Source organism: Panthera onca, chromosome C1 (genome assembly GCF_046562875.1).
Source record: "Panthera onca isolate mPanOnc1 chromosome C1, mPanOnc1 haplotype 2, whole genome shotgun sequence".
Lineage (NCBI taxonomy): Eukaryota > Metazoa > Chordata > Mammalia > Carnivora > Felidae > Panthera > Panthera onca.
Window position 1 is genome coordinate 101624174 of NC_138346.1, and position 20585 is coordinate 101644758.

General features: G+C 41.5%; 1 protein-coding gene across 3 annotated transcripts in view; it reads left to right on the forward strand.

The window, feature by feature from the left end:
- Nucleotides 1-13351: 13351 nt before the first annotated feature.
- Nucleotides 13352-20585, forward strand: part of INSIG2 (insulin induced gene 2) — a 56337-nt gene continuing 49103 nt past the window's right edge. For all 3 annotated transcript variants that reach the window (XM_060625752.3, XM_060625751.3, XM_060625750.3), the window contains exons 1-2: nucleotides 13352-13456; nucleotides 19606-19994. In XM_060625752.3, coding sequence (XP_060481735.1) covers nucleotides 19751-19994 — 244 coding nt within the window. In that variant the 5' untranslated portion in view covers nucleotides 13352-13456; nucleotides 19606-19750. The remainder of the gene's footprint in view (nucleotides 13457-19605; nucleotides 19995-20585) is intronic.

Genomic DNA, 20585 nt, shown 5'->3' on the forward strand with positions numbered 1-20585 from the left:
TCGTTCAAGGTCACCCAGCTAGTTAGCCGAAATGCAAGGACTCCAAGTTGATCTAGTGGTGTCTCTCCCACCTCCCTCCACCACCCCACTGGAATTGAAATCATTACAATAGCCACTACCAAGTACTTAGCAATGGATATTTGATGGTGGTCCTTTCAGTCTGTGCCACGGTGGTTTTCAGTTTTTCCCTTCATCAGCACAGGAAGGCAAGGACATTGCACTGACTCTAATATATCATGCTTAGCTCTGGATTCCCTTGGTTTTATATTTCTGACTCTTCCCTCAGTTTCTTGTAGGACTTTATGATTTAATTTAATTTCAGCTTACGGCTGGGCTGGCTTTGGTACCCAGAAGAGTGGGAATTTGTCCTTTAAATTATTCACCCAGGGAGGTCGGTGTTCTTAGAAAGTGAGGGAGGAGAACCTACGGGCTTCCTGCCCTCGGAGGGAGGTATGACGCACACTGATCCCTTACTTGTTCCCGCTCCACAGCACCTTATCTCCTGTGTTCAGCCCTGGTTCTTATAATACCTTGTATTTCTGCAGAGCTTTTCACAGAGCAATTCACAGAGTATTTACACACTGACTAGTGACTAATTACACACCCGCAAGCCCTGCAATCACTCTGGACAAGCCACATTTTTCCACCTTAGGGTCTCTGTGGTTATTTGCAGAGAGAAACTTGGGGCAACAGTCTTGGCTCTGACATCGAGACAGTTTATGGAATCTGGGATGCCTCTCTGGACCTCGTAGCTCAGGCCTGTGGTAGGTGCTAGAAGAGAAGGAACGGGTCACCATGCCTCTAGCAGATGGTGCTGAAATTGCTGACAAAGCCAGACAAAAACATACGCAACAACTCACAAAGAACACAAGGTCTTAGAGAGTCACTTGCCAGGGTGTTTGGTACAGATACACAGGTGCTGTCTGATGCACAGAGTCCAGAATGGAGAGATTGTTGCCATTTTCAGTTAAAAGATAATAAGGGTATGAGATGAATGCAATTAACAGTTACTGTTTAGTGAGTGTCTACTATGCTAAATTCACTACATGTTTCATTTCATCCCACTGGCATTGAATCCTACTGTCATCCCCATTATCACATAATGTTTGTTTATTTATTTAAAGTTTATTTCTTTTTGAGAGAGAGACAGAGTATGAGTGGGGGGAAGGGCAGAGAGAGGAGGAGAGACAGAATCCGAAGCAGGGTCCAGGCTCTGAGCTGTCAGCACAGAGCACAACATGGGGCTCGAACTCACGAACTGGGAGATCATGACCTGAGCGGAAGTCGAAAGTTTAACTGACTGAGCCACCCAGGCACCCCGAAAATGTACTGCTTTAAAGAGGTAAAATAATGTTCTCCAGATTACCAAGACAGCTAGTGAGGGAGAGCAGAGAGGAACTCTGTCTGACTCTTAACTACATAGCTGTACCTTCCCCATCCTAAGAAGGGGATGAGGGCATTAACAAGGGGCCAATATCTAGTGTGTTGATGTTAAATGGGGGTTATGCAGACAGGAGAGAACAAGATTGCCAGCATTCCATTTATGGGGGACTCTAAGAAAAGGAATGAAGTATTTTCAAAGTTTAATTTTTAGCAATGGAGTGGCATGGAAGCAACGGGAGAGCCCCTAATAAACTGAAATGACTCCGCAGGGTGTTCTCTGGCAAATTCAAACAGAAAGTAGACAGGCAATCGAGTTTGAAAATAAAACAGCAATGGCAGCCGGTAAGAATATTAGGCGCTAATGACCAGAATGGAGGGGAGTATGTGAAACATGCTAAGCCTTCGAGGACTCGTGCACTTATGTAGAGAAGGAAGAACAAGTAACAGATGTCTTTGCTTCTCGGGGCCAGGGCTCTGTTTGCTGGGCTCTGCTAACCTGGTGGCATTTTAAAGACTTGTGTGCAAATTTGTTGACACTCCTCTCATTGAGAGCGGGAGCCCGTGTCTCCTCTCTTGGAATCTGGGCCAACCTTAATGATCGGTTGACCAACAGAGTATGGCAGGTGCAACGCTGTGTGACTTTAAAGGTGACGAAGCTGCTCCCTGGTTTGATATGCAGCAGTGGACGCCCGGAACACCCGGTGAGAATGTCAGATCTAAGGACAGCAGCCCAGGGAAAGAACCCATTTGCTGAGGGGGGCGAAGGGGGGCGTTTACCCCTGGGTGACCAAAGCAGTAGCCAGAGCTCAGAGCAAAGAGAAAATCAGAATATGTCAAGTATCGGGTCTTTGGGCACCTAACCGAAGCAAAAGTGAAAGATAAAAATAAGTCACAGGGTCAAAACTGGGGACAGGGTAGACTGGGGAATGCCAGAATTTAGGACTGAAGTTGTGAACAATCCAACTGTAAGTGGTTCAGGCCTGATGTGATGAGTCACGCAAGGCGTAGTTTCATAGGTGGCCTGAAGCAATGTGCCTGAGGTTTAAGGAGCCTGATACTTGCAATGTTAGAAGAGAAGAGGAGGAAAATAGGATCACTTCACTGTTGTAATTCCTATGTATCCTCCAGCTGAAGGATTGCCAGATAAGGAAGGGCAGCACTGATACTAGCTTTTTAAAATAAGGTGGATGAGGAAACTGTAAGAAAGCACTGGCCGTTCAAAATGCATATATGTCTCATGACCCAGCTGAGGCCTACCTCTCTGGGACACTGAAAGAATTTGGGGATAAAATGGAGGAACTCCTGCCCGTAATTTTTTTTAAGAATCTTAAGGATTAGGGGAAGCTGAAAATGGACAAATGTCTCATTCTCAAAACAGAGGTGAATCCTGTGAACTCTGGGAGATGGGCGTTACATCTGGGAAATTTTCTAGAACGAAGCATCAAAGAGATGATTTGCAAGCTCTCAGCAAAGGAATCAGCGTAAGTTAGCGAGGATGAAATGGTTAGCCTGACTTTCTAAATGAATTTGCCAATCTGTAATGATATCACGCTGAACATGAGCTGGGCATATAGTAAACAGAATTCAATTTTTTTTTAAATTTTAGAGAGAGAGAGAGTGAGAGCATACACATTGGGGAAAGAGAGAGAGAGAGAGAGAGAGAGAGAGAGAGAGAATCTTAAGTAGGCTCCATGCTCAGTGTGGAGACCAACGTGGGGCCTGATCCCACGACACTGGGATCATGACCTTAGCTGAAATCAGGAGTCAGAGACCTAACTGATGTAGCCACGCAGGTGCCCCCAGAATTCTTTATGATGAATGGGTTTATGTCAAACCAAATGGCAGGGCTCTCTCTAGAGCCCATCACAGGCCTCTGTGTTTGTGCCATACTACACAAAATGTTTATTAAGGACTTGGAATAAGATTCCCATAGCATGCTGATACAGGGCTGCAGGGTAACGTCAGAGCTTAAGGGGGCTTATCATTATGTTGAACTGTGGAATTTGTATGGGGAAGACATGGTTTAAGAAGAAGAATTCAACAGAAAAATCATAACCCCTTTTGTTGAGGCACCCACCCGTCACCCTCAATGGAAAACATGGAAAAATCTAAACACCTCCCAAATTCTACCCACTTCTATAAAGGAATAGGATAGAGAAAATGTGGTTTGCATACATGGCAAGGATTTAAGAACTGTTTAAATTTAACAACTCAGTACAACTTAATAGTAGGATGTGACTGCCAAAAATGCTACTGTAATGTGGTCTTGTGTTAAAAGAAGTGTCCAAAAGGAGGGACGTGGTGATACGGCTTTGGTGTTTGTTCTGGAAGTAACTCTACAGAAGGGATGTTGATGGCCTGAAGCATGTCCGGAAGAAAGCAACCATTATGGTAAGGGGACAGAGAACCTGTTATATGGAAAAGGGCTAAACAAACAGTATATTTAGCCAGGACAAGGGTCTGTGGGGGGGCAGGGGCGTGGAACAGGAAGAGAATTTCACAATGTAAAGGTTGTCACACAGAGTGGAGTCAGTGGGTGGGAAACCATAAAAAACCTGGGTGTCGTTGAACTCCAAGAACTCTCTCGTACCTGGAGCTCTGCAAAGATGAAATAAGTTTCCTTAAGAGGTGAGGAAGGTTTAATCCTGGAGGCATTCAACAGAAACAAGAACGTCATTGTTCAAGGAGAATATCAAAGTGATTAGTGATGATGCCCACACAACTATGACCTTTTATGACTACTCTGTCACAGTTATTCCTTATGATGAGAAAACTTTAATGAGGAGGAAATGGAGGACCAGAGAAGGAATGTGACTTGCCCAGAATAACCAGCAGGTAAGAGAGAGCAGGACCTGATACCCCGATGTACCTCATTCTACACAGTGCACATGCTTTTCATTTTCCCCAGGCTCCTGGAAATAAAACTGAGCTCTAGGAGTGGACACCATATCAATTTTTATTTTTATTTTTTAAAAATTTAGGTTTTTTAAAATTTATTTTGAAAGAGAGAGAGTGAGCCGGGGGAGGGGCAGAGAGAGGGGGAATCCCAAGCAGGCTTGGTGTTGTTAGGACGCAGAGTCTGATGCGGGGCTCGAGCTCATGACCCGTGAGATCATGACCTAAGCCGAACCAATAGTCGGATGCTTAACCAAGTGAGCCACCCAGGCACCCCACACCATATCAGTTTTTATTTTTTTTATGTTTTATTTTTTTTAATATGAAATTTATTGTCAAATGAGTTTCCATACAACACCCAGTACTCATACCAACAGGTGCCCTCCTCAATGCCCATCACCCCACCCTCCCCTCCCTCCCACCCCCCATCAACCCTCAGTTTGTTCTCAGGTTTTAAAAGTCTCTTATGTTTTGGCTCCCTCCCTCTCTAACCTCTTTTTTTTTTTTTCTTCCCCTCCCCCATGGTCTTCTGTTAAGTTTCTCAGGATCCACATAAGAGTGAAAACATACAGTATCTCTCTTTTTCTCTATGACTTACTTCACTGAGCATAACACTCTCCAGTTCCATCCACGTTGCTACAAAAGGCCATATTTCATTCTTTCTCATTGCCACGTAGTATTCTATTGTGTATATAAACTACAATATCAGTTTTTAAAATAGCAGAGGAGCAATGGGACCCTACGGGAGCTAAGGTGTCTAATAAAACTTCTGAAAATGGGGAACATCACCATGACTTTCCAGGCCTTCATTGAGCTACACATATTATTTCCCAGTTTGGAATGTCTTTTCTGCTGATGGTTTTATCATATGTCAATACTAACATTAATTTTATGAATCTAAAATCTGCTTCTGAAAAGTTTAAGTCTTTTTAATTCTCTCTAATCACTATTAAAGTATTAACTCCTAGTCTTTTTTTTTTTTTTTAAAGCAATGCTTCTCAAATTCCAAAGGAATTAAATTTAAAATCATTTCAAGCAATGTCTTTATTTTTATGGATGATTCTTTCGGTAGTTTCTGTTTTGGGCAAAGCTCAGTCCCAGAAGAAACCTAAATTCAAGCCACTGAGTTTCCGTAAGTGTGCTTTATGTCTGTTACATCACCTAGCCCTATACATATTTCTTTTGGGAAATTTTCGACGATTTGATCATTTATGTCTTTCATCTGTTATCAGATGAAATCCTCTGCTTTTGTGAATCAGCATGTATGCATATACATGAATAATTGGCAAGTCAGAGGAAATGCTGTGTTACTTTTTTCAGTCTCTGATATAAAAACAATATATGCTCTTAGACAACTACAAGTCTAGCTTAAGTTCAGTTAGAGATTGGAATACGCATTTTGCATTTGGGAGATACTGAGTACCATATGAGCCCCTCCTGTGTGAATTCAGTTTGAATGCAAGAGTGTCACAGAGCTGAAACAACAGTGTGGTGAATTAGCAAGAGAGAACTCTCTTAGAGAACACCTTGTTATGTTTTTGACCTCAAATTGTATGGTCCCTTGTAATAATTAATAGCTAGTGTCGCCTCTCTGTTCTTGGTCTCTATCATTGCCTCTCTGACAAATAGTTTATAGTCTATAGTCTTTCCGGTTGTCTTCTCACTCTGATGTTTCATACCTCAGTGATTTTGTCTTAGAGCTGTATTCTGCATTTGCTTGCTCATCCATGGTGACCTTGTTTGGGCTTTGTTTAGTTTATTTGTTGCCTGATGATACATACCAAGCCTTACAGGGACCATTTGACTTAATATACATTCAATTTATTGACTTGACTTAATATACATTCAATTTATTGACTTTAGTCACCACTACTTCCTAAAAGACCCAAAAGCACCCCAAAAGGGTTACACCAAGGCCACTACTAAAAGATGATTGCCCTTTTTACTGACCTCTTCTTTCAGAGTTTTGGGGGTTCACTCTGCTTCTGTTCCCTGTCCTTCTCCCCTCTTTGGTCACATGTGATTGTTGTTTTTTCCTTTATAGCCAGCACCGATCTTATTAATAATCACAGGTTGAAGCGTGCAACCATGAGAATTCAGGTTAATTTGCCTGCTGTGATTAGATTGATTTATAAGCACCTCTGTCACTTCCTCCTTCCTTCCCAGTTTGTTTGAATGTTCTGTAGAGTATTTCCACCAAACAAAAAAATTATAAAACCAGGCTAATGAGTTTATATTTAAGAAGATAAACATCCTTATTATAAAATCACCTCACATTTTTGTTTGTTTTTAAGTAGGCTCCATGCCCAATATGGAGCTTGAACTCACAACCCTAAGATCAAGAGTTGCATGCTCTACTGACTGAGCCAGCCAGGTGCCCTAACATCACCTCACATTTGTAACTACTACTGAACGGTCAGTAACTTCTGTGTATTTTCTAAAACATTAAGTTTCTGAAATAATAAAGTGTAAAGTTATGAAATGATAAATGACTTAAATTGAATATTCTGGGCATATTACCAAGGCAACACAGAAGAGCTTTATCTACAAATATACCAAGAATTATCAACTATCATCTCAGGGTTTGTTAAGCTAATACAGGAGAAACAAATTTTTTTACATGATCTAAAAGATTTCAAGCACGGTTCTGAGATCAAGGTGAGCTCTATTTTTTTTTTTTAAAGCACTAAATTAGGAATCAGCTGATCTAATTTCTATTCTGCCCCCACTGCTAGTAAGCCTTGGGTTAAGACCTTCCTCTCTGTGAGCCTCCCCTGTCTACCTCACAGCACTGGGAAAGGATATAAGAAGATCCCACACCTGAAGTAAAAGGCAGGCCTCCTTTCCCTGGTAAAGAATGTTCCATTCCTGGGGCTGGTTGCCTCCTGCACTTCCAGCTCTGGCAATTAGGTTGTGTGTCCATCAAGAGTCCACTGAGATCATTGCCCAGTTGTGTCATTGTGACTGCATAATGTAATACAAAAAATTTGTAACTTGCTGAAATGGAAATGTAAAAAGGGCAGATTTTGTTTCTAGGACAAATAAGTTAAAAGCTATGGGTACTTTGTTAAGGTGGGTGCTATTACAGAAACTTGCAGAGGTATTAGGTGTGGTCTAGGTATTTGTAAAAGGCTGGAAAGACATTTAGTAGAAGGGGTTCAATTCATAGCTGTTTTGGACCCCATAGTCTAAGAACACTTTAAACAAAATTAAAGACATGAAGCTTTTGGATTTACTGAGGTGGAATAAATTTGGAAGGCAAATTTGCCTGAGGGTCAGCTTGTGACTACATTTCCACAGGTCCTTACTTACTATGTTTTTATTTCATTCTGCTTTGCTCCTTTCCCAGTGTGGGTGGGAGGGGTGTTACTTCAGATCACCTTTATGCCCAAGGTGCTATCCTTTGGCTGTCCCACCTTTTATCTATATGGGTTTTTTTTTAATGTTTATTGATTTTTTATTTATTTTGAGAGAGAGAAAGAGAGAGAGTGTGTGTGCGTATGTGCAAGCAGGGGAGGGACAGAGAGAGTGGAGACAGAGGATTCTAAGTAAGCTCCACGCTGTCAGAACAGTCTGACGAAGCTCAATCTCACTGTGAGATCATGACCTGAGCCGAAATAAAGAGTGGGACACCTAACCGACTGAGCCACACAGGTGCCCCAGCTGTCCCACCTTTTAAACTTGAGGTCTCTGAGTCCCCATATTAGCAGGCCCCAAGATTTTACATTTGTCGTCTTGTATGAAAAGTCTGTCAAAACAGAATTTCACTTTTTTTCCAACCAGGAAAACATTTCAGGACAAGCTGCTTTCTTGCTTTGCTTACTTCTCCAGGGTCTACTTTCCCTTAGATTTTGGCCCGGTAATCCCTCTTTATCTTCTTGGCTCTTTGGTGATACTTAAGACATATTCCAGGGGCGCTTGGATGACTAGGTTGGTTAAGCATCAGATTCTTGATCTCACAGTTAATGGGGTGGAGCCCCATGTCGGGCTCTGCGCTGACAATGTGGAGCCTGCTTGAGAATCTCTCTCCCCCTCTCTCTCTTTCTCTCAAAATAAATACACTTAAATATATATTTATATATATACAAATATATATTTATATATTTATATATATTTAGATATGTATATATTATATATAATATATTATATATTTATATATATATTATTTAAGTGTGATATATATATATATATATATATATATATATATATATATATATATATTCCGCTTCCCACCCCCACCCCCAAACGCTGTTGTTTTCAGTGGGAGGTTTTTCTTTACAACCTGGTCTGCATGGCATGGTATAGACTTTCTGCTGGCCACCTATTCATGACTGTTGTTGAGAAACCAAACTGTCTTGAAATTGGTGCATCCCTCCAGAAGAGGTTGATGCCAGGTCTGAAAGCTGAGAAGGCTCAAACTTTTTTCCTAAAGTAAAACTAGACCAACTGGGTACCTTTGCATTATACAATTCTGTCTCCAACGTGCCAAAAGATGTCATAAATTTCAGGTGGACAAATTGCTTGTAGTAATAATTTAATTTCACCTCTATGTCTTGATTTTTTCCCCCTACCTTGTATTTCGAGGAAGCTAAATTTATATAAATCATCTAATACAGGGCTTTCGGTAAAATTTCATGTGATGATAGAAATGTTCTATAATTTGCACTGTTTACATGGAGCTATTGCATACTTGATACACGTGATTGCAGAACTCAAATTTTAATTTATTAATTTTTTTAAATTTTTATTTTTATTTAGATAGCTGCACACATGGCTAGTGTCTGCCATATTGGACAGTGTAGATTCTAAGACCAATTTCTTTATGATACTTCAAGATAAATATTGTTTATATGAGAGGCTTCATAAAAATGCTTTTGTGATCATGGTTTTCTCTTCAGAAGATATGCAGTTCATAAATCAAAATGGCAGCAACTGCTATTGACATAAAACAAATAACAAATACAACAAAGTGCTGATTAACCCCCAGATATTTATTGAGCTCATTTTATGAAACAGGCACCATGGTAGGCACTGAAAAGTGTGCCATATGCCTAATGATGCTTTTGCTTTCTTTTTTTATTTTAATTTTAATTTAATTTAATTTTTATTTTTGAGAGAGAGAGACAGAGCATGAATGGGGGAGGGGCAGAGAGAGAGGGAGACCACAGAATTCAAAGCATTGCTTTCTGTTTTAAAAAAAAAAAATTCTTTAAACGTTAATGTTTGAGAGAGAAAGAGTACGAGTGAGGGAGGGGCAGAGAGAGAAGGAGGGGCAAAGAGAGAAGGAGGGGCAGAGAGGAGTGTGGGGGACAGAGGATCCAAATCCAGCTCTGTTGAGAGCCCGATGCAGGGCTTGAACTCATAAACCACAGGATCATGACCTCAGCCAAAGTCTGATGCTTAACCGACTGAGCCACCCAGGTGCCCCAATGCCTCTGTTTTCTAGGTAGATGTCATTGATAGAGATGACAGAGGATTTTATAAACAGCCTTCACTGTAAAATATGACATCATTTTTTCAACTTTCCCTAAGTATACTAGGTAGAAATGTTTGACAATATATAAACATAGTCAAATACTAGCCCTGTTAGATGCCCTGAAGGAGGGAAAGAACCACGTGTTCCACGGGACAAACTGTGTCCTGGCATATTAAAGGCTCTCAAAATATGTTTAATTTCTTTTTCTAATCCAATGCTTGCCAAATACAAACGTAGAACCCCATTCTCCCCCACAAACTACCTGTTAATACTGATTGTGTGAAATACAAAATGTATTTTGAGAATTGGAGATGTATGCTAAGGAATTTTATAAGGCATAAATAATCAAAAATGCTGGATAATCTAGGATAGTTTTTTTTTTTTTTTCTTTCTCCAAAGTGGTGTTTGCAGATCTTTAGGGGGCATGAATATATTCTCAGTCATCCATAACTTCTCTGAAGAATTTTGAAATGATGTGATTTTAATTATATGACAAGCTTCAAAATATTAATATAAGCATGTTCTGGATTATGTTGATAAACACATTATACCAGAGTATTGCTACATGATTTCTCTTCAGATTGGCTTGTAACTGTTTTACATTGATTAAAAAAAAAAAAAAGAGGATGTATATAAATGACCATTTGCTCCAAATAAAGACCAAGTAATGGTGGGGTTCATTGTAAAAATATAGGTTTAATAAAAAGAAGTAGTGAGAGGCTTGAGCCATCACGTGACATACAGTATTAAAAGCATGTTTTATCTAAAAATAATCCACTCTGGAGCGATGATTTAGATATTTACTGAAAATCTTCAATTTCAAGAAAACACCTTTCATGTTACTATAACTTGAAGCTTACTTATTTTATGCTTTTGTTCATATTTATTTTACAAGTGTTTTGGTTTATAGAGGCATATGAGCTTAAGCCTAAGAATTTTTTGGTCCAGATTTATGTTTTAGAACATTGTAATATTTATAGATTTAAGTAATATTAGGATAAAATAATTGAAGTCAAAACTAGGGATACATAAAAATTATTTATGTGTGGAAACACTGCTCTAGGATATTTATTACATTTCTGAATGCATCATATTGTGTTCTTAAATATTTAGCCAATATTTAAAATTGGTTTGCATTCCAGGGCTATGCATCATCTGTTGAATTTGCTGTGAGACCAGGGAAAGTCTGGAAAGTATTAAAAACTCATCACGGATGATCATGAGATGACTGTATTTAATATCACTGCAGATAAAAATAGCTTTATTGAACTATTCAAATATGGCAATGTCAAAATTGGTGGGTTTTTTTTCCTCCTGATCTCTATTGTCTTAAAAAAATTCCATACATAGCATACACATTATACAAAGCATGGTTTCAAGTACCATTTATAAGTCAGTGACTCCAGATCTTTATTTTCAGACTATTTGAATTCCAGATACACTTCTGGTGCTCTACTAGATATTTCTACCTGACTGGTCCACAAGTATTTCAAACTCAGTCAACTCTACATTCAAGTCTTGTGTTCTTGTTCTAGATCAATGGTGTTACTTCCACTCAAATTCCAAACTCTGACGTCATCTTCCACTTCTTTCTTTCCTTGAGCCTCTCACCAGTGGTTAGCAAGTCTTGCCAATTCTCTTTGTACCCCTGCCGTTGTCTTCATTTAGGCTTGCAACCAGATGTTGCAACCAGCTGACAGCTGCAATAATGCCTACCTAGATTCCCCGCCACCAGGCACCTGCTGTGCCAATCAGAGAGTTTTCAGTTGACTGTCGCTTGACTGCTTCTACCTTGTGTGAGCTGGCCTAGCTTCATTTACTGGGACTTCTGTCTCACAAGGCTGTGAATTTATTGAAGGCAAAGGCTGTGTCTCATTCATCTCTGTGTCCCAGGGTTTAACAAAGTCCCTAGCATGCAAGTGGCGTGTGCCACATGCTGTTGAATGTTGGTGGTACTGGTGAGTGGCTAAGGGCACAGGTTTTGGAATCAGATAGATCTAGGTTGAATTTTTGCCTCCTCTGCTACTTACTTAGTTGCTAAGTGCCCCTGGGCAAATTGACTCTATGACAGGGATTCTCAGCTCTTGTTGCATATTAGGATTACACAGGGAATTTATTAAAGTGGCTGAGGTCCCCTCTTCAGCCCAATTAAGTCAGAAGATATGGAGGACGAGGCTCAGACACAAGAAACTTTAATAGATCCACGGGTGATCCTAATATGCAGCCAGTATCGAGTATCACAGCTCTTGGCCTTAATCTCTCATCTACTATATAGTATTTATTTTAAAGAGGTTTTTGAGCAGGTGAAATGAAATGAAATTTGTCATAGTATCGGACACATAATATGTGCTCAATCATTATATTAATACACAACCTCAATCTCAGTTGCTATCCCACCCCCCACTGTCCTCTGGGGTTCTGCCTTCTTTTCAATTCCTTGAATGTACCAAGGTTTTCCAGCTTTAAATAAACTAAAATAAATGCTCCGTAGGCTAAAATTTTCCATAAGGCTTTTCTTGAAGGCAATTTCTAAGTGTTTGAAAAAGATGAGTTAGGGGAGGCACAGCTAGATGAATAGAACTTATATTGCTTTGCAGACAGCCTTCGTATCAGGACATCCTCAGGTTGTTTCTAGGTGCCCTTCTCTTTTCCTTTTAAAATTCTTCATCCATTCATATAATCTGCCCAGATCTTATTTTCCCGGGAGTGTAAACACCTATAGGAGAGAAATTCAAGAGCTAGAGGAAACGTTAGAGAAAACAAGACAGATCATATTTCCTAGATGCATTTTGTTGCAGATTTAATTTCTACTTTAATTTTCGGAAATAAATGTACTGCTATCAAGTTTAGAAACATAAAAATCCATCTTATTGTTCACCAGCTCAAAGGAAGGAAAAAAGGAATTTCACTGACACTTTTATGCAAAGCTCTTAAGCAATTGTGCTAGGCCCAAATTTCACCTAAAACTTTCCTCAAGGCCATTGTAACCTCATCACATCCACATTATAGCACAACTTCTGACAAAGGGGGGGGGGGGGTTACAAGATTCTGTATTTTCTCTACTTTGCTATAAACCTCTAAAGCTCTTTCTACGAAAACAACTGTCCCCAAACGGTGTTACCTGATCGAACCTGGGGAACGATTATCAATAAAAACCTTACAAAGTGCTGTGGCATGGAGATGAGTCAAATATCCATTATGTTTTTATGACTTAGTGGGGAAAGGAAAAGCAAAAGCACAAAGATACTGAGAGTCACCGTCCTCGGCGGGAGAACCCGGCGGCCTACGCTCCAGAGCCCTCAATTCCCCTTGGAGCAGAGAGACACGCTGAGGGTCACGCCTCCCAGAGAGTGTGCGTGTGTCAGCGCGCGATTCTCTCACACCGCCCCCAGGGTCTGGAGACTCGTCACAACTCACGGTGGCCTGAGCAGCAAACAACAGCTGACCCAGCCACCTCCCACCGTCTAAACAGTCCACGCCTACCAGCGGCCTCGGATTGCGCGAAGACCGGAAGCCTTTTTGCCCCGTCTCGCGGGCCCACCGACTGGTGCCGGTAGGAACCGGAAGTTCTTCTGCCCCGATCGTCGGAGCACCTCCTCGTCGACGGCACAGGCGCAGTGGAGGTCGGGCGGAGTTGTGGGAGGGGAGTAGGAAGAGCCGGAGGGGGGCGGGAGCCGGTCCCAGAAGATGGCGGAGGCGGGGGTGAGTTGGGGTACCCTTGCGAAGCGCGGGGGACTTGGTGCTGAGGGAAGCGGCCTGGGGAGGGGGATGGCCTTCGGGGAGAGGAACTGCTTGTGGTTTTGCATCCTGGGAACCTTGCTGGCCGATGCGGGTAGCCAGGACCACAGATGGGGCCTGAAGGGCAAGGGGCTCCGCTTACCTGGAGAAGGGTCGGGGAGGTGCGGAAGGGGACAAGCGGGGTCGGGCGGAGGTCATAGGAGAGGCCCAAGCTCCCCGGACAGTGGAAGAGTGTCCGAGAGGAAAGAAGGCTGGAGGACGCCGCGAAGGGCGACCCTGGAGATCTGATGAGGGTGGAGGTCGGCGAGCTGTCAAGCATAGAGCTGTCAGGACTTGGGAAGCTTGTAGCCAGAGAGACTCAGGTTTGGGAAGGGGATGGATCCAAAAGGTAGGTTTTGTAGTAAGTTTAGAATCCGCAGAAAGATGTGTTGATATTGGGTTGAGGAGTGGGACTTTGGCATTTTGGATTGGAATTGGACAGCTTTGGAGTACGTGTGTGGGTAAATGCAGAGAGAACTCTTGTCAGGACGTAGAAGTCGGTTGGTGATAGTTACTGGGATTTTAGGGTTGCTCAGTGGGGATTGGCAATCTGGAAAAGGAAAGCGGTGTGGATGATAGGAGAGGAGGAGGGGGGTGGGGAGAAGTGTGCTAATAAAACAAGTGATCCTGACCCCATGCCCTGTTAGTGTTGGGAAAAAGTTATGAAAGTAGGTGTAGCTCCCTAGACCAGGAAAATATACCATGAAGAGCTTACTATTTTGTAGGGTTGGTGAGGAGATGCTTTAAGAAGGAATGGGTAGACTGGACAGCTGCGCCACGGAAACTGGCCCAGATCAGTATTGCGATGGAGCTGAAGATTGCAGGGGAAGGCGTGCTCCAGTCCTAAGTACAGGAAAAATGAAGGCAGCCAAGCAGGCAGTGGCTAGATTGTTTTCCAACGTTGGCGCTTGGCTCTGATTGCCATCCAGTGAGTGAAAATGAGTGAAGGGATTATAGGCTCCCTGAATTATAGGATCTCCACAGAAAAATATTAGTCACGTACTCTTCCTGTTTTCCCCCTTTGATTCTTTCTCTGGACATTCCGTTGACGAGTGTGATTTGTCACACTCAATGTGACACTCAATGTCACACTCAATGTCACACTCAATGTGACACTCAATGTCACACTCAATGTCACACTGAGATGTGTATCTCAGTACACATCTGACATAAAGTGACCAAACAGTGAATCGTGTACATTTGGGAAAGGGGTTGATTCTTTTTAAACTGACAACTGTTGCTTTTATATAAGTGTGGATCGGGCAGTAAAGGAGAGGATAAAATGTAGTTCAGAAATTTGGAGACCAGTTGTTTTCATCGTTATCAGAAAATTATTCCCAAATGATAGTGTAACCTTTTTAATGACTGAGATTTGACATTTAAAAGTAGTAATGGGATGTGAGTGCTGCCTGATTAATGGTTTCTGTGTTTGGATGTTGACGTAGAAAGGAAAGATGAATCGCAGTGTCTTCAAGGCACACATGTCTGTCTTTCTCAAGTTTTAGTGTCCCTGGACTATGATTCACATCCGTGTGCTTTTATTTAAGGAGAGTTAAACTTTTGCATTGATGTAAGTGTGTTTTTCTTGATGTTTATGCTTATTCTATGTTGAGAATGCCATTATAATTAAGAGAGCACATGATGCAAAAGATGTGCAGTAGTGATTTAATTTTATTATATGACAGGCAGTCATATACCTGAACTAATGTTTTTCCAGTTTTGATGATTTGTTATTGATGTATCTAAACTGTCTGAACTATTTTTCTTTTTGTTCGGTAGTGTACTTTATAGAAACTGTAGGTCAGGACTCAAGGAAGATTAAAAGCTTTTTATGTACCGTGGGAGATTTTTCTTTGTTAATTTTTGGGAAAAAACCCACGCATTGTTTTGGTATTAACAGTATTTATCAGTATGACTTTAAAAGCTGCCACTTGTGTGGCACACGGATTGTTTTTGTATGATGTTCGTAGATGGGGCAGTGTGGTGAAATGAGAAAGAACTGTACATGAAGCCAGAGTGTTGGGGAGGTGGGGGAGAGCGCTAGTCCTGATACTACCTAGGATACAGTGTTATGATCTCAGAAAGTTACTTAACATTTTTTGTTTTGTAAAATGGGGATTAAATACGCTTGCCTACTTACCAGGATTATTGTTGAGGATCTGTTGAGGGACTGTTCTTTAAATCTTTATACCAAAGACTTCTTCCCTGATCAGCAAATTACTTGTTGAGTAATCTAAAGTTTTCAAATCTAGACTTAAAAAAAAAATTGGTGAAGAATCAAATTTATCGTTGATGTAACAGTAATATTTAAAGTTATAGGTACATTTTGTTTTGAAAAAAAATTCCAATATGTAATCAGAAAACTGAACTTTACGTAAAAGTAAACAAATTGGGGGATACTTAATTCCAAGAGCTTTAATTGAAATAACTCACTTCCCTGTTGTGTGACTGATACTATAAACAGCATTTTTTTTTTTTTTTTTAGGAACTTAGCTGTTGGATAGTAGGGAGTGAGTGAGCTTGTGGAATTTCTTATCCCTTTGATGAGTCTGGTCATTTCCAGGAGTACGCTTTACACATCCGTGGTAGCAAGATCCAGTAGTACAGTCTTGATCTTGTCCCCTCATTTGACCACTTTGGGTCTCATTTGCTATGCTGGTAAAATGAGAAAACTGTTAGATCACTGGTTCTTAACTTTTCTTTTGGATCATCGACTTTTTGAGTACTTGGTATAAATTGTGGAACTCTGCAGAAAAACGCACACACACACACACACAGACACACACACACAACTCTTTTGTTTTGTTTTGCATCAGGCTGACATACCCCCTAGAATAGAGATGGTCTCTCAGTTCCCTTCTGTTTCTTAAATTTTAGGATACTGTGATTCTAAAGCACTCTTTTATTTTTGTCTCCAGTAATTATATACTATTATATTATTATATAGTCATCAAAGTCAGCTTCTTGGATTTTTAAAATATTAGCTTTTAATTAATTAATTATTTTTTTTTAACGTTTATTTATTTTTGAGACAGAGAGAGACAGAACATGAACGGGGGAGGGTCAGAGAGAGGGAGACACAGAATCTGAAACAGGCTCTAGGCTCTGAGCTGTCAGCACAGAGACCGATGCGGGGCTCGAACTCATGGACCTCGAGATCATGACCTGAGCCGAAGTCGGCCGCCCAACCGACTGAGCCACCCAGGCACCCCAAAATATTAGCTTTTAAAAAACACTCAAACACCAAACAAATACTGTGTTACTTTTAAAGAATGAATGCTTTTGGGGTGAAGTAGGAGACTACAAACAAGCATTGCCAGGGAAGGTTGAATAAACGTCTATGGTAGAATCACGTAAATAGTTTAGAAAGTCTCTAGCTTGAGGAAATAGTCTGTAGCAATGGTGGCTCTTAGTGGGAGGGCACTGCCCTCTGGGGGCATTTGGAAATCCACGTAGGGGCATTTTTGGTTGTCTCAAGTGGGGGAGGGGGCATGCGCTGGCAGTTAGTGGGGATGAGCCAGGGACATTAAGTGTTTTGCAATGCTTAGGACAGTTCCACACAACAAGGAATTGTCCTGCCCAAAATGCCAGTGCCCTCTGACAAACACTGGTGATTGTGAGCTGAGCCTGGCACAATTGAACAACGCTTTTTAAAGCTGAAGTTATTTTGCTCTTTTGGAAACATAATTCAATGCCACATACGCTTTGCCATTAACTCGCTTTTGGAAAAAGCACAGACATAAACAAATGATTTGCTAGAGGAATTGGGGCCACTTAAAATGTATATACACTCTTTGTGCTGGAGTGGCTGTTTTAACAGCAGGAGCTGGGGCGGGTTACTGTGTCTGCTGGAAGTCTGGGAAGTGAAGGAACTTACACAGTAAACGTTGGTGTTACACAGTATGCAAACTGGCCATAGGATTTTTTCTTCTTGGAAACATCTTTTCACACTTTGATGTAAAGGACATTTCAAGACATTGGTACACTTATGATCTTTGTGCTATTATACAGTTGCCCACTTATGTTGACAATCTCTTACACTTGAGTTAGTTTTTCCATGTCTATCATCTTTTAACTGACCAAATACCCTTACATGTATCCATGTGCTGAAAAACAAGTCTGAGCAGTTGGGCTGGAATGGGACTCAGGGTTTAGAGGGAAGAGGATGATGGGCTTTGGAGTCCGACCTAAGGTAAAATTCCAGTTCTGATACTGCATGTCATGTGACAATAAGCAAGTTTTGCTAAATCTCTTTGACTTTGTATTTCATTTGTGAAATGAGGATGGTAATACTTAACCTTGGGATGATTTTGAAGATTCGAGCTAACTATGTCTGGCATGGAGTAGGCCCTCCATCAGTGGGTGCTATGTCAGTAGTCATGACCATGATGATGATGAAGAATTCTGTGGCTACTGAACACCTTGGCAAAAGTAAAGAGAACATACGGCATGCTAATATGCAGGATACGACAGCAAGGAAGAGTCTGCAAAAGCGGATCAGGAGGTGTTTTCTAGACTTTTGAGTTGGTATGGAGTATATTTTCCCATGAATCAGCCATAATACATACTGCTTTCTGTAGTCCTCTAAGCTGTAGAGCTCAGTTATGCTGTAGACCAAGTTAGGTTTGTGAGGACTAGTTTGAGGACAGAACTCCCTCTGTGAGTGTTGGGCACAGAGCTTTGGATGTGGCAGAGGTTCAGGGAAAAAAAAAAAAAACGTCTTTTGTCTGTGTTAATCACATGGAACTGATAGGCTGTGAAAGTTACTAGGACTCACAGATATTCTCATTTTCATACTGAATTTTTTTTTTTCTTTTAAGAGAAAGAGGGGGAGAGCATGCATGCCCATGCGTGTGAGCGGGAGAGGGGCAGAAGGAGAGGGAGGGGGTCCCAGGCAGGCTCCACGCTCAGCACCGTGCCTGATGTGGAGCTCAATCCCACAACCCAGGGATCCCAACCTGAGATGAAATCAAGAGTCAGACACTTGACCAACTAAGCCGCCCACGTGCCCCTACACTGATTATTTCTAAAGTCAGCACCCCCTCCCCAGTACCCAGTTTACACATGGGTTTTGTTTGCTCATAGAATACATCAAATGTTATTTGCCACGCACAAAGGAAAGATCACTTTGCATCAGATGTTATTTGCCACACACAAAGGAAAGATCGCTTTGGTTAGAGGAACAGATACCTAGACTGATGGTACTGGCACAGTTCTAAGCTTTGGGAGTCAAGAGCCGTGTGGCTCAGACTCCTTGGAGTCCAGCCATGGATTACCCTTCATCTTCTTCGTGTCCTTTCTTCTGCTTCCTATTAAAGATTTATCACAAAAGCTCCTGGGGTTGCAATCAGGGCTGACTGGGTCCAGGCAGGGGTGGGACACAGCTGTGGCCTGCTGAGGGCAGGCCAGGTCTGGTTTCTGTGCTTGATGTGTATGTAGGTGAGTGGGTGGTGGTCTGTGTTTTGTAAGATGCTCTTGCACGAAAATTCAAATACATAAGCGTTAAACAGTAAAACAGGTCATGTTGTTCCCCTCGGGAGGTCATCCTCATGAGCAAGTCACATGTTATTGTGGGCATTACACAATTTTCAGTCAGAATATGTTGATGTTATATGTTAATTCTTTTATCGTTTGTAAAGTATACAGATTTTTACCTAAATCTCCAGGCCCATCTGTTGTAACTGATAGGGTTGGAGATTTAGGTAGAAGAAACAGAAACCTGGATTTTAATCTTCCAGACTCTGGTGGTACTGTCTCAGGTACCCTGCTCTGCTCTTCTCCGAGGTGGGGCAAGTTGTTTTTATTATTCATCTAACCTGTGAGCCTCACAGGTCACTTGTTCTGTCCTGGTAAATATATAAATACAGGTAAATTAAAAAAAACACTTTTTTATTACATCATGCCTAAAAAATCCTTTTTAAGTCACTTCTTATTCAGTAAGTAACTAATTTACATAAATATATAAGCTTGTCATTTCATTATTAGTACTTTGAAATTAATTAGTATTGAAATCAGAAAAATTGCAGGATCACTTATTAGACAAACATTGATTTCTTGTTTCTTATCTCTTGCAGGATTTCTGGTAGGTTCTCTTTTAGGACAAGATGCTGTAACTGTAGGATCACCGGCCTGCTTCGATTCACAGACATTTGGTTTTTCCGCTGGGAAGGCTTTTTTTTTTTTTTTTTTGTCTTGCCGGTTTACTGAACTTATGAAACCATGGCAGAAGGAAAGACAGAGTCGCCTGGGCCCAAAAAGCGCGGCCCCTATATTTCATCTATCACTAGCAGGAGCGTGAACTTGATGATTCGTGGAGTGGTGCTGTTTTTTATTGGAGTGTTTCTTGCATTAGTGTTAAATTTACTTCAGATTCAGAGAAATGTGACGCTCTTTCCGCCCGACGTGATCGCGAGCATCTTTTCTTCAGCGTGGTGGGTGCCGCCCTGCTGTGGCACAGCCTCAGGTATGTGTAGGCTGCTTCTGTGATGCTTAGAAAGGAAGCAAGCAGGGCACATGAGTTCTGATGTTGTCTGAGCAGGACTTATTTTTCCTGGCTTTAATTTAAATGCAGTACGGCAGACCCGTTTTAAATGAGTGGTTTGATGAGTTTAGGCAAATGCGTGCAGTTGTGTGACCCACCACCACAGCCCGTCTGTGGCACATTTCCGTCACCCACGGACTCTCTTGTGCCCCCTTGCAGTCCATTCCCCACCCCCAGCCTCAGGCTTCCACTGATCTTTCTGTCCTTAGATTAGTAGGGACAATGTAATGTAATGTAAGTGGAATCACTGGGTAGGTACCAGCGTGTCTGATTTCTGTCTGACCTGTGAACATTAAAAACTTAATCCTAAGAGGTACCTGGGTGGCTCAGTCAGTTAAGCGTCCGACTTCGGCTCAGGTCATGATCTCGTGGTCCGTGGGTTCAAGCCCCGCATCGGGCTCTGTGCTGACAGCTCGCAGCCTGGAACCTGCTTTGGATTCTGAGTCTCCCTCTCTCTCTGCCCCCCCACCCCCACTCGCATTCTGTCTCTCTCTTTCTCTCAAAAATAAATTA